General features: G+C 37.1%; 2 protein-coding genes and 1 long non-coding RNA gene across 3 annotated transcripts in view; 1 reads left to right on the forward strand and 2 right to left on the reverse strand.

The window, feature by feature from the left end:
* The window catches only part of LOC136746635 (uncharacterized), a 5,635-nt gene extending 2,604 nt beyond the window's left edge, over positions 1–3,031 (forward strand). The window contains exons 1-2 of the long non-coding RNA XR_010816413.1: positions 1–101; positions 2,454–3,031. The exon at positions 1–101 is cut by the window's left edge and continues 2,604 nt beyond it. This is a non-coding gene — a long non-coding RNA (uncharacterized LOC136746635). The remainder of the gene's footprint in view (positions 102–2,453) is intronic.
* Positions 3,032–3,678: 647 nt separating this feature from the next.
* Positions 3,679–4,710, reverse strand: LOC136758827 (trace amine-associated receptor 13c-like). The gene has a single exon (XM_066713517.1). It carries the CDS (start codon positions 4,708–4,710, stop codon positions 3,679–3,681), a length of 1,032 nt encoding a protein of 343 aa, XP_066569614.1.
* A 7,522-nt stretch (positions 4,711–12,232) lies between these two features.
* On the reverse strand, positions 12,233–13,240 carry LOC136758834 (trace amine-associated receptor 4-like). The gene has a single exon (XM_066713530.1). The coding sequence runs from the start codon at positions 13,238–13,240 to the stop codon at positions 12,233–12,235; it is 1,008 nt and encodes a 335-aa protein (XP_066569627.1).
* Between the last annotated feature and the right edge of the window lie 1,301 nt (positions 13,241–14,541).

A 14,541-nucleotide genomic window follows, 5' to 3' on the forward strand; every position in this document is an offset into this window, starting at 1 on the left:
TCTATTTAATCCCTCTCCTTCCCCGACGGAGGCAGCTAACTGCTGAGAGACCTGACAATCCCACGTTTGACTGCCCGGAGCAACCCGTTTTGTGGACATTTGTGAGTGCTGGATTGTCTTGTTTCCCCTTTTTGTGTTTTTGTTTTGACCCAGTTGGAACCCCAATAAAGTCCGGACACTGCCGGAATCCAAGACTCTCTCTCTCCCCGTCATTTGTGTCCGACTTTTACACGGTTGAAAATGTATTGGTCGTGGGTGGCGGGTTTTTGGGCTACTTCTAAACCTCACTGCGGCTGCCGCATTTCTGCTCCCTGGTGGCTTGTGCTGGGAGAGAAGGAAACAGCATGGATGGGGAGAGTGTGGGTGGGAGTGTGCGTGTATCTGAACAGAGTGCTTCATGTATCTGCAGTGTGACTGTAGTAGGAGCGCAGCAGGCAATAGCGAACAACCCCCTGAACACGCGCTATGTGCACATCATGATGAGTGATGTGTTATGGTTTGAGGGAACAACTAGCAGGCAGCACTAGTTTGATAGCTACATACTTTGCATCATTGCCTTATTACATTTGAGCTGCCTGGAGTAGAATCAGACACACAGGAGGGGAACATAGAAACTCTCTGGCTAAATCCCAATGCTATTCATAAATTCACTACCCTGTTGCCAAATGCTAGCTAGAAACAAAACTAGAGGTCTTCCATATGGCATGGAATGACAGTATAATAAGATACAAGCAGGTCCTGTCCTCTACTAGATCTGCCTACTACTCCAATTTAATAGAGACACATAAGAATAACCCACGTTTTCTTTTTAATATAATAGCGACACTTACTAACCAGCAGGTAAAGCCTTTAAAGGTTATCCCCCCCAATTTCACCTATAGTGACTTCATGGATCATTTCAATAGCAAAGTTAACGGCATTAGAAAACAGATAGAACAGGAAACATACACAGATACTATAGCCGACACATGCAGTCCTTCACAGCCCCTGCCTACCTTGGACTCGTTTAACGTAGTAAATCACCAGAAATTGGTCTCCTTAATTACTAACATGAAAACAACAACCTGCACACTAGACCCTATACCCACTAAACTGCAAAAACAATCTCTGCCATTAATTATTCACAGAATACAAAATATTATTAATGTCTCTTTATCCTCAGGATCTGTTCCTGAATCGTTTAAAATAGCTGTAATTAAACCACTTCTTAAGAAATCCAGAAATCCAGAAATTCGACCCAAACCAACTTAAACACTATCGACCTATCTCAAACCTTCCCTTCCTTTCTAAGGTTCTAGAGAAAGTATGTTGTAAGTCGCCCTGGATAAGGGCGTCTGCCAAGAAATAAAAATAATAATAATAATAAAATAAAGTAGTTGCAATCCAATTGCAAGCTTTTTTAATCGATAATCATCTTTATGAAAATCAGGCTTCCGTTCAGAAACGGCCCTGTTAAAAGTATTGAATGACGTGTTTCAGTCCTCTGACGTAGGGCACGCCAGTGTTATTATTTTATTAGACTTAAGTGCGGCTTTTGACACAATCGATCAAAAATCTTGATACACCGCTTAGAAAACCATATTGGCCTATCTCGCAATGTGCTGTCATGGTTTAAACCATATCTATCAAACAGACACCAATATGTACAGATTAAATAAACCACTCAAATTTAACTGAGGTTAAGTACAGAGTCCCACAGGGCTCAGTCCTCGGACCTATACTTTTTCATTGTACATGCTCCCTTTAGGTGATATCATTCGACGGCATAATATTAACTTTCACAGTTACGCACACGACACACAATTATATCTGTCAGTAAATCCTAACAATATCATAGACCTAGAAAAACTAATCTGCTGTCTGTGTGAGATTAAAACATGGATGACAAAAAAAATCTTATGCTTAATTCTGACAAAACAGAAGTCCTAATTTTAGGAGACAAAAATTGAACGGTTCATCATGCACTAACAAAACTGAATAATGATAACTTTAATTTCTCCCCTAAGGAGATGGCACAAAACCTGGGTGTCATCTGTGATCATAATCTGTCCTTTGAATCACACATTCAGAATGTGTCGAGATCTTCCTTCCTCCAGCTTAGAAACATTGCTAGACTAAGACAATTCCTCTTGTTACAGGACACTGAGAAATTGATACACGCATTTGTTACATCTAGATTGGATTACTGTAATGCCATTCTGTCAGGCAGCACAAACAGAGCTATTTCTGCACATCAGTTAGTCCAAAATGCTGCTGCAAGAATCCTAACAAAAACAAAAAACCTTTAAACCTTTAGCCTTTAAATTACGTCTGAAGACTCATCTGTTCAGTCTCTGTTTTTCTAGCCCATAGTGCCGCCAGTGTGCCATGGACATGCAATTGCACAACTGTCTTTGGAAAGGTCCTGCACTGCTTGACCAGTATCTGAGCACGACTGCCTTCTTGTCTTCCAGCAACAGCCCCCTCCGAGGGTCCAATGAGGCACCTCAACCCCCACCATGGAAGTCTGATGAGGCACAACCCACCCCAGAGGCACCTCACCACGGAGGGTCAACGGGGCATCCACACCCAAGGTCTGACAGGCCATCGCAACCCAAAGTCTGTTGATGGTCCAACCCCCCCACCCCCGATGGCCAGCGAGAGGCCTCCTCCAGAGGGAAGACCACAGCTAGCAGCACCGATAAAGAACTTTCTGATCTCCTTGCTGCTGTAATAACTATACTGCCTGGAGGGGAGGCAACCATTAGGCCTAGGCCCTAAGCCGTGGACCCCCAGAGATTAATTTTCTCCTACATGCCATCCATAGGAGGTTTTTGTTTTTCTCTCCTCTGTGCCTAAATGGTTTATTTACTTAAATGTTCACTCACTTTATTCTAGATCATGTAAAATATTTAAAGGTCTACATTTTATTTTATTGTATTTATGTATTTTATTTTGCTGTACGTTTGTTGTATGTTTACCAGTCTGTAAAGCGCTCTTTGGCTACCCTGCAAAGGGCGCTATACAAATAAAAATTGATTGATTGATTGATTGATGTGGATTCCAGCCTTTCATTTCCTTTCATTTGATTTTACAGATTTTGTCCATAATATGATTTTTAACAAACAAACAGATTATGATAATAGATTATTTTAACATGAAATGTGTTCATTCACATTTTCATGTCTGACTTGATGATGAACTACATATTTATTATTGAATAATGATGCTTCTTGCAGATAGAGGTTAGTTCAAGGAATACGCTTAAAACTGCAAAACTGTGTTGTTTAGGAATGACTCCAGATTTATTCTGTAATTTGGCGTTCTGACAACCAACCCTTTCAATGCAGACTTTATTTAAAATAGATAAACACTACAGTGCTACTGAATGTTTTTATTTGTATAGAATCAGTTCAAAATAAGATTAGAAATAATAATTGTGAATTATTAAAATATGTGAATTACCCCTCTCATTGTGTTCTAATAAAATGAAGTATATACTACTTTAGTGGTAAAAATGAACTTACTCTGCGCACTACATTAATGTAAACACATCACCAATTTGAACATATTACACAGATTCCTTGTCAATCCTGATAAAAAAAAGTCCACAGATATACTGCAAGCAAATACTTACATAAATAGTTTTTAATCTATTTCTATGGGTAACACTGCAGCCATATATGCAGAATAAATATATTATTCTGTGTACAGTTTAATTCTAGAGGAATTAGGATAAAATATTTTTAAAGTAACAATGAGCTTCAGTGCTTTTCGAAACCATGGATAGAAAAAAGCATAAATCAGTGGATTAAATGTAGAATTAATGTAACCAAACCATATAAAAACATCAAAAATGGCTGCTGGAGTCACAAAATTTAAATAGACATCAATCATTGTATCTGTGAAGTAAGGGACCCAGCAAACTAGAAAGACACCCATTACTATTCCTAGCGTTTTAGCAGCTTTTTGTTCTTTGTTTCGCTGTGCTCTTCTTCTGTTGTCTTCAAGTGAAAATGTTCTGTCTTCCATAGTTTGTATAAGTCTTGCTTGCTTTCTAGCAACAGTGTAAATTCGTTTATATATCCCAATCATGCCAAAACAGGGAATAAAAAAAGTAACTGCATCCAGTAATGCCCACAGCTTATTAAAAATAAGTAAACAGCCACCCTCACATGATAATACTGCAACCAATTCTTCTAGACCTCGGTCATTGGATTTGGTGTAAATCACTCCAAAGCTATATATTGCTGGCAATACCCACCCAAGAGTTATACAAATCCAGGCTACTCTGATATTGATTTTGTTTGCATAACGAAGAGGCTCACACACTGCATAGTAGCGATCAATAGCAATAAGACACAAGTGAAAAATTGAAGTAGTGCAAAGCAAAATGTCAACAGATGTATGAAGTTTGCAGAAGAATGATCCCATATACCAACAAGTTTCAACCATTCTGATCATGCTTAATGGAAGAACAAAAAGCCCAAGGAGGAAATCAGCAATTGCTAGAGAAAGAACCAACAGATTATTTGGTGAATGAAGCTGCTTGAAATGAGAGATAGAAATAATCACAACCAGATTGCCAGCAATTGTTGTAAACACTGATGGAACAAACAAAAAATACAAAGCTGCTCTTTCACCAACCGATCTGGACAGTTTAATGCAGGATTTGGTAACATTTTCATAGCAGTACTCTACTGAGTCCATCTGAATGAAGGATGAATTCATCTTTCTGAGGTTGAAAGCAAGGTGTTAATGAAACCAAAAGATGTGTGTTTCAGTCAGAAGAAAAAAAAATCCTCTGTTGGAAGAAAGAGGTTACAATTTAATACACTTACTATAATAAAATATCTGCTCAATTAAAAAAAAAAAATCTATTCATATATTAAAATATGAATGCCTGAAACATTGCTTCAGTCTTTACCTGAGGCTATTCATTCACAGGATATTTGAATTAATCAAAAGACACTCCAATTTAACTAGCCTAAAAATCATGCTTTTATTTTGTTTGATTTTTTATCTACTCTTTTATTGCTCCCTGTAGTAAAATATAAACTGTAGAACAATACATTACCTAATATCACTTAATATATTCTTCATTTACAAAGACCTCTTTACACACGTCTTATTTTCTGTATTCCCTGTTTGTAAAGCAGACTTATATACAGTGTGAGAGCTTCCTGGAGTTCAGTGACACTTGGATATCTTGATGGATAACGAAATGTGATTGGTTATGAAAAGAAGTTGTACTTATCATATAATTTGAATTTCTTACTGACAGACCATAAAGGAGCAATGGGTTGGTGGGGATTGGTGTATGTGATGTGGCATGAGTTTGGTACCCACTAGTTTATGCTAAAGGACAATATGACATGCAGCATGAAAGTAATTCAGGAATGCCTCAATATGGAATGTTCTTCAATTTCAGTGTTGCCTATTTAATGGCATCGTGTGACAAATGACGAGTCAATAAAAGCTTTAGTAGCATACTGTATGGGATTTAACAGTATCTCAGAGAACAACATTTATGTGAAATGCTTTATTGTGTAGTTTGTATAATTGATAAGAATAATTTATCATTTTTTATAAAACATGAAGAATATTATTTTTAATTCATAAATATAAAAAAGAGATAAGCTAAAATGCCTCTAAAATAAGCACAGTCAAAAAATACTACAAGGCAAGCTTTATTTACCATTAATAATTCAGTTCAATTACAAGTCACACAAATGTACTGCAATCAAAACTAACATGGTGCATAACTAACATTGGCACCACACACACACAAAAATCACAAGAAAGTCCAGCGAGCATAAAAAGCTATATTTAATATTTAATTATATTAGTATGTACATGTTATAAAGTTAAAAAACAAAACATAACATTCACAAGTTGAATTTGCTGCCATCACAGTCTGTTGAAAGAGACTGTTATGATGGGACATTAAAAACGATTGGTATGTATTACTATGACTATTATTACTATTAGGGGGCCAAGCTACTTTGTTGCTGGAACCTTATTGTAATTGTTAGGATTATTATTAGGGGGCCAAGCAACAAAGTTGCTGGAACCCTATTGTAATTGTTAGGATTATTATTATTATTAGGCTTCCAAGCACAAAGTACCTACAAATACAGTGAAAACTACACGCATTGGTCACATGTTGCTGCCAACATATTGCATTTAGCAGCAAAATTGTGAAATGCTACTTCATACTTATGCATAACTTATGCCCCACTATTACACTTTTTCATTAGAAGTTGCTCGGTCTCACGCTTTGTTCACGATGTTGCGTTCTCTGATTCAACCTATGGTGCCTTCTACTCCATGCCACTTATACCCACTGTGACACAAATGTGCATGCATAACACTAGTACAGAGTACTATCAAGGTTGTTAAAGGTTGCCCCAGTGAAAAATGTGGGTGCTGTGGGCCAATGAAAAAAAACCTATGCGTGGCGTAAGACACATTACGCATTTCCTACACACTGGAATACAGCACATAAATGTAACTCTGCACATATCTTTATGCCTATGCCTTGTGGGGTACATAGTTAAGCCACCAAATTGCATTTAACATGTGTCCACGTGTGAATATGAAAACGATTACTGCTCCGGAACTCTAAAGCTCAGTGCCCTTGAAACCAGTGGTGATTCTAGAATATGTAGGGGCCCTATGCAAACATATTTTCTGATGGTGTTTTCTCCAGTGAGGGGGGGAGGACGGTGTTCTGATGGTGTTTTCTCCAGTGAGTGCGGGGGGGGGGGTGTTACGGTGTTTTCTCCACAATTGTCTGGGTTGCCTACCGCCTTGCGACGCCCCTGCCTGAAACTTTGCATATCTTACATAGACACTGGAATCTATCACATCTGCAAGAGGCAAGTGACTGTGTGCAAAAACATGGCAGCCACAAGAAAATGACACAAAACCCAGCTGCTGTACACCAACCAAAATGACAGCTTCACATGTCGGCCACATCATGACATTCCTTATGTAGATCTTCGTCTCCAAAACCAACTGACACATGCATATGCCACTTCATAATCATGCATACCTTATGCCCCACTATTACGCTTGTTCATCAGAACTTGCTTGGTCGCACGCTTTGTCCACCATGTTGCGTTCTCTGATTCAATCTATGGTGTGTGGTGGGAAAAAAGTTTTTGTAAGGATTTTTATATAACATATTCATATACTAACTGTTGGGGATAATTGAATTTGGTGAGCATACTGATTATTTAACCTACTGTAACCATGTAACTCATTGTATTGTATTCTTATTGTAGGATTAGCCTTTAACAGAAGTTGCAGACTTAACATTGTTAAAATATCTCACTGGAGGAAATGTTGCTGTGGCAAGGGGGGCTGAAATTTGTCATTGTTGCAGAAATAATATCATAAATAACATACTCGCGCATAACTATTTCTGTGAAGGTCTAGACAATTGAACTCATGGCCTTCTTGACTCTATCTTGGAAATGTCAAACCGCAAAATATATTTAGATTATATTTTGAGGAACAGCTCAGAGCTAATAATATAAACAATATACATGCTGCTCTTCAGACAAACCAGAAATGAGATCTGTAATCCCATGTCATCTACTACTAGGCAAACCGTGCAGCTGTGTCAACTGAAACTCTTGAGTGTGTTATGAATGTTATGACTTATGAGATCGAACACATTTCATGTCTGCCTAGCTACTAGATCTGTAATATGTTTGTAATATCTGTATGTACCTGCCCCGGAACTCTTGACAATCAGATTTCTGACATGTATAAAAGTGTGTGTTGTTGCAAAAATAAACTGAAGACAAACGATCTGGCATTGTGTCGGTGACTTTACTTCCCGGGCTCGTAATGCACTGAAGGGTTCCTACTGTTGCTGTGATAAACTTGGGAAGCGATCCACATGTACCTGAAGGGTTTTGACTGGCAGTCAAGTTGTACCTTAACAGTTTCGGAGTTGGGAGTTCTTATCAGAATTTATTATGTGCACTGGAGGAACAGCACAACACAGAACTCAAAGGATTTTAAGCTAGGATGACACTGTTCCCCAAACGTTTTAAGATAGAACAAAGCTTTTATACCCCCTCTGGGACATACCCTCAAGGGGCCTTAACATATAACTTATTATTACTGTCTGAATGGTCATTTCCAATAACTATCAGTGATTTCATTGCCATTCTAAACTAAGCCTTTCCATCTCATCAATATTATAATCAATACTCATGAATAATGATCATTAATCTCTGAATTGCCAGTTCAATTGGAAGGTAATTTGCAGATAATACATTGCAAGAAAGGAATGCTGATAACCAAGTTAGGAGTAACAGCACACCAAGGACAAAGACAGGATAGGATTTCTATATTTTCCCCCCACATTCCCTCCTTTTGTCACAAAGTGGCAACTATTCCCTATTTCCCATTTTACCCAGTGTGTACATGGCTACTGTTGATCCCTGCAACCATCAACATCGGGAAATAGGTTGACAGGAAAAATCAATTACAGATTATCACTATCAGCATCATATAAAAGTTCCTTTAAAAAAACTTCTTCAATAGGGTTATTGGGATCATGCATACAAATGGCAGCAGTTGCTGTAATACATAAATGCTTTAAAGAGAACCTCTGGCCCCCAGCAGCTCATGGTAGGAGGGGACCCGGCCCGGCCCGACCCCACCCCCTCCACCACCCGAGCCCTGCCCCTGAAGTGTTCCAGCAGCCTCTGGCCCACCCTTACACCCCCCAGCTACTCTCAAATTAGCGACTCTGCACCCAAGACTCTTGGGTACTCCAAATTATATCAGTTGGCTACTCCCTGCAATTTCAGACACGTCCACCCCCCTTCTGGGGCGTGGTGTGGACCCAAGTGAGGGACCCGTTGCAGTGTGCGGTGCTTTGCGTCAAAATCAACACTCTCCTGGAGAAGCGAGCAATCAGTGAAGTGCCCCCGACGTGGATGTACGATGGATTTTATTCCCCATATTTCCACCCCATCTTGGATTTGAGGCACCTGAACCACCACCTCAAGGTGTTGCGCTTCAAGATGTTCAACCTGCGCTCTATGTCCCAGGCCATCAAGCCCGGTGACTGGTTCACCACGGTGGATCTGAAAGATGCTTACTTTCACATCCTCATTGCGCAGGTGCACAGGAAGTTTCTCCATTTGACCCTCAGTGTGCCCCTGGGGGAGTATTTGTAGAAGCATATTGTTATTACTTTGTATTCTGGGGTTTTCTTCTATTGACAACTTTTCTATGATTTAACCCATAGTGTACCTTACCTTTGCCAATATCAACATGAAAAGTCATTTTTGAATACACTTTCTTTAAAATAACCTCATATCAAACATAAAAGTGGAATGACATGGAATGACAGGCCTGGAATATTGAAAATGCACTGAAAACATAGCACAAATAGGTTTGACTGCATATATATATATACACAGCTCTGGAAAAAATTAAGAGACCACTCCAAGTTCAGAAATCATGTATATATTGTATTGACCTGACCAAAGCAGGGGAACTGTTTTTGTTCTGTTCATGTTTATGTGTATTTAAAGGCAGACCCACGCTTGGGGAGGGCGGGGGATTGTATATAGTTACCCAAATAGTTCACCTTTTAACAGGGGCTAGGTTGCACTCGGTCAGGTTAGGTTGACAGGTAGACTGTGTGAGCATAGCGATTGGTGAGTGTGTGCCGGGGGGCGTGTCTGGCGGGGAATTGAGAGCAGGGGATCGTGTCTGATGATTGAATTGTCGCGCAGCAGCGAGAGTGAGTGGATGCTGTGTGCGAGTGAGAGAGTGTTAGAGAGCACAATCAGTGAGACAGAGAGGGGTATTTGTGTTATTTTGGCATGGGTCCCAGCCAATAGGGATCCCTAGTCTGTGTTCCAAAGGGAAATAAACTCCTGATGTTGCTTTGAACAGTTGTCTGCAGTCCGTCATTAAAATAAATAAAAAAGACCCCCATTCGCTACAATATTATATGTATATATTCTGTCATCTATGTTTATGTACACTGCAAGTTCAACCTTGTCTGAAAAAATAAACTGTGTAAATGGGCAACTGTATGTAAAATAATGCAATATCTTGAAACAATTGTAAATCACCCTTAATAAAGTGTCTGCATAGAAATATTAATAATAAAGAATATTAATAAGCAATTAACAGCAATAAAGACATCAGCATAATGGTAGCACGTATAATCAATTCACAGTAATTAGCATTCAGTAAGTAATTTCTATTTAATTCCATTTTAATATTAAAGCAATAGGTTTTATGAAATCAAATATGAAGTATTGTGCATTTTTCTGCAGTAGATTTGAAAATAAATGAAAGAATCCAATGAGAAAGGGCATGTTTCTTTGTTGTCAATTCAGGATGTGGTATCATGGAGCTTGCCTTTCAACAAATCATACAACGTCCAAAGTATTTCGTTTGTGAGACCTGCTTGTTAATCAATTTGAGTGTGTGTGTGTGTGTGTGTGTGTGTGTGTGTGTGTGAAAACAATCCTATTTATGTTTTTATTATTATTATTATTATTATTATTATTATTATTATTATTATTTCTTGGCAGACGTCCTTATCCAGGGCGACTTACAACATAAGTGCAAAATGAAGTGCAAAAATACAGTTAAGTAAAGGCATTACAAATCAATTCACATAAAACCTATCAATTCAAAATAATACATTTTACAACTTCCAATTTACACAGGCAAGTACAGTGTAAAATGGAAGTTGTAAAATGTATTATTTTGAATTGCTATGTTTTAGTGTGTTTTCAGTAATCCAGGCCTGTCATTCCAAGAAAGCAGCTGTCATTCCATGCCATTCTACTTTTATTTCAAAGAAAGTGTATTCAGGATTGTAGGATTCCTGTTTGGGATTTGGAGATATAGACCACCCTCCTGTTTTCCCCATTGTAGTCTAAGGGCATTCCCCCATTATAGTCAATGGACATTCAGTTTTGTCCTTTGTTTTAGTCTGTCCCTTTATTTTACAGAAACATCTCTTTACAAAAAACAAATTGCTATTAAGTACAGGTTTGTAATGTGTGATATTGTCTGATATTTTGTCAACATTGCTTCATGATGTGTTCATTGTGATTGTTTGAACATTTACTGTTTCAGAGATCAGTGTTATTTTGAAAATGGATATATTGCCTTTTGATATAAATCAGGAATGTCAAATGTTGCGTTTTGGGGGGTTGGGGAAACAGTTTTTAGCATTGGGATTACAAGACATAACTCGTTTTAGTTTACAGTGTGTATACTATGTGAAAAGGGTACCCTCTAGGAGTATATCTATAGCAAGAATGTATTGTTCATTAATTTATTGGTCTTTTTGTCTGTCATCCACATTTTTTTTTCCATGACAGCCTACATACTACAAAACATACTTAAGTAAAAGTAAAATTACCAAATTTTAAACATACTCAAAAAAGTACAAGTACATGAAACATCTACGCAATTACAAGAATAAGAGTAGTTGTGATTCGTTACTTTCCACTGCTGATATAGTATTTTAATATATAAAAAAGTGAAGAAATAAGTATTCATGATTAATTTAAAGGAATCATTAATAAATCAGAAATAAGTTATAATCAACCATTACTTTATAATACACAAATAAATAAATAAATAAATAAATACATAAATAAATAAAAAGGAATAAGTAACCATTACTTATTTTTTGAAAAAATAAGGAATAAGGAATCAACTTCACAGAGGTAAAGATCAACTAACATTCAATGGCATATGTTGTGGCTGAATGTGGCAATATTAGACATTCATCTATTGTAAGTCTCCATTGCAAATATTTTAATAATGAGACTTTCGTAGAAATGAAACAATGCATACAATGCATTCTAGTGTTCCACATGGAGAAGGACCACATTAAAACTGCCACAGGAAGGTCACAATTTCATTTGCCGGTTTGTATTCTTCACATAATTGCAGATTTGTATCTTCTGGGATCCTGAAATTGTGCCTTCCTGCCTACCAGATTTAACACAGGAACAACAGAGTGATAGCCCTCAGATCCATCAGATACAGGATAAAGTTATTTTCCATGATATGCATGTCATTCACAAAATTCTTGTTAATCACACTAACCATATAGTTGTGTGCTTCTCAATGGAGGATGGAAAGAACAATCTTATAGTTGTTGATGGTTTAGTTAAAACAACATTGCAATTTAATTAAGACTACTATGGGATTATGGGGTCATGACAACTCCAGTTATTCTTTATTTTTTTAAATAATTATTCTCTGTAAATAGATTTATGAATGAAGAATATTTTTTGAAGACTTTTCCTGTTATAATTATTTTGAATGCCTTCTGAAACCAAGGATAAAATAATCCATAAATTATAGGATTGCAAGCAGAATTAAAATAACCTAACCACATAAGTGTATCAAATAGAATTATTGGTGTAGAAAAATTAATAAAAGGATCAATAATAATAGTTATAAAAAATGGTAACCAACAGAGTAGGAAAACTCCCATTACAATACCCAATGTTTTTGCAGCTTTTCTTTCTCTGTTTTCAGCAATATCATGATTACTTGGCTTACTTAGTATCTTATCAATGACCTTGGCATGCCTTCTGGCAACAACAAAAATTCTTATGTAAAGGAATATCATCACTGTTCCTGGAATTATAAATGATACCAGTGGACCTAGTAGTCCCCACATTTTGTTAAGTATAACAAAGCATGTACCAACACAATGGTTTAAAATGACAAAACCCTCAATGCCTTCCAAATTTACCTTAGAATAAATTACCCCAAAACCAAAACCAAGAGAAACAATCCATGTGATACTAATGAAAATGGTAATAATAGACATGGTAATTTTACTTCTGTATCGTAGTGGTTCACATATAGCATAGTATCGGTCAATGGCAATGAAACCTAGGTGAAGAATTGATGCTGTTGACATCATCATATCAAAACTGGAATGTATTTTACAAAACATTTCTCCAAAGTACCAGCAGGTTTCTACAGAGCGTATCATGCTATAAGGCATGATAAATGCTCCTAAAAAGCAATCAACACATGCTAAGGAGAGGATTAGAAAATTAGTTGGAGAATGAAGCTGTTTAAAATGAGAAATTGAAATAATGACCATTATATTACCACAAACTGCTACTACTATTGTGCCTACCATAATCACATATATAACAGCCTTAAAAATAACTACCCTCTGTGCTTTTGGGCAAGAACCTTTCACATGTTGAAAACAGTACTGCATCTCTTCAGACTGTCCTGTAAAATTCATGATGAAGCTCTCCAGTTAGTGATGCTCCTTAAAAAAAAAAACAAAAAAAAAACACATCTTATTCGTATTTTGTCAAGTGATACTTGCTAATATGGTTTATTACATATTTAATAAACCTTATTTCTCATTCTGTGGCATCATGGAATACTTTTTAGAAAGGATACTTATGGGTGATGTTTTTGTTTTTCATAGTGTTTTTGAATCAACTAAAGCTAAACTTACTTAAATCAGAAATAAGAGTAATGCATATGCAGGTTTTACTGACATGAACATTTAATTTAATTTCATAAGAGAATGAACAAGAATTGTGCAACCCATATGTAAAAGTTAATTTATAATTATCAAATACAATCTGTGTTTCACAAGGGCAGAGCGAAGTCCTTAGGTCCTGATTGAGGTCTCTTAAAATGTATTTATAGTATATTCTAAAAGGGTTTTGCACTTTTTAACTTTTTAATATTTGATGTTGGTATTTTCTCATACACCATGTTCATGTGTATATTTTATAAAGCAGATATGTAGTTTAACAATCAACAAATTCTATTAACAATGACAAAAACTGAATTAGTGTAGTCTGAAAATCACACACTGTAACATACTGTACTGTGCAAAAGTTTTAGGCAGGTGTGAACAATGCTGTAAAGTAAGAATGCTTTCAAAAATAGACATGTTAATAGATTATATTTATCAATTAACTAAATGAAAAGTGAGTGAACAGAAGAAAAATGTACATCAAATCCATATTTGGATCACAGTTTTTGAAGGAACTCAGCAGATAGGCTGGTCCAACATCCTGGAGAACTAACTGTGTTGTCTTCGCTACAACGTAGGAGCTGCAGCTATCCAACCAGCTAAACTCTTGCTTGCAAAATGATGATGAATTCTGTGACTGGTCTGAGGAAAGTTTTTGAATGTCCTTGATCTGTAGTCTTTAATTCCACCTTTCTCACTCTTCCATCTTCTCCAGGGAAGGTCTTTGTGATTATAGCCATAGGCCAGTTGTTGCGGGCAGCTTGATTGTCTTTGAGAAGAACAATGTCTCCTTCTTGCAGGTTTTGGTAGGACTTGGTCCATTTCTTCCCGGTCTTGCAAGGTAGGCAAGTACTCTCGACTCCAATGGTTCCAGAATTGGTTGGCAAGGGTTTGTACTTGTCTCCACTGGTTGGTGAAGAGGTCTTTGTCTGTAAAGTCTCCTGGTGGACGTGGGACTCCAACTTTCGGGGTTAGGAGCATTGATGGAGACAGAATGAATGGATCCTCAGGGTCATTTGAAA

This window comes from Amia ocellicauda, chromosome 1, assembly GCF_036373705.1.
Source record: "Amia ocellicauda isolate fAmiCal2 chromosome 1, fAmiCal2.hap1, whole genome shotgun sequence".
Classification (NCBI taxonomy): domain Eukaryota; kingdom Metazoa; phylum Chordata; class Actinopteri; order Amiiformes; family Amiidae; genus Amia; species Amia ocellicauda.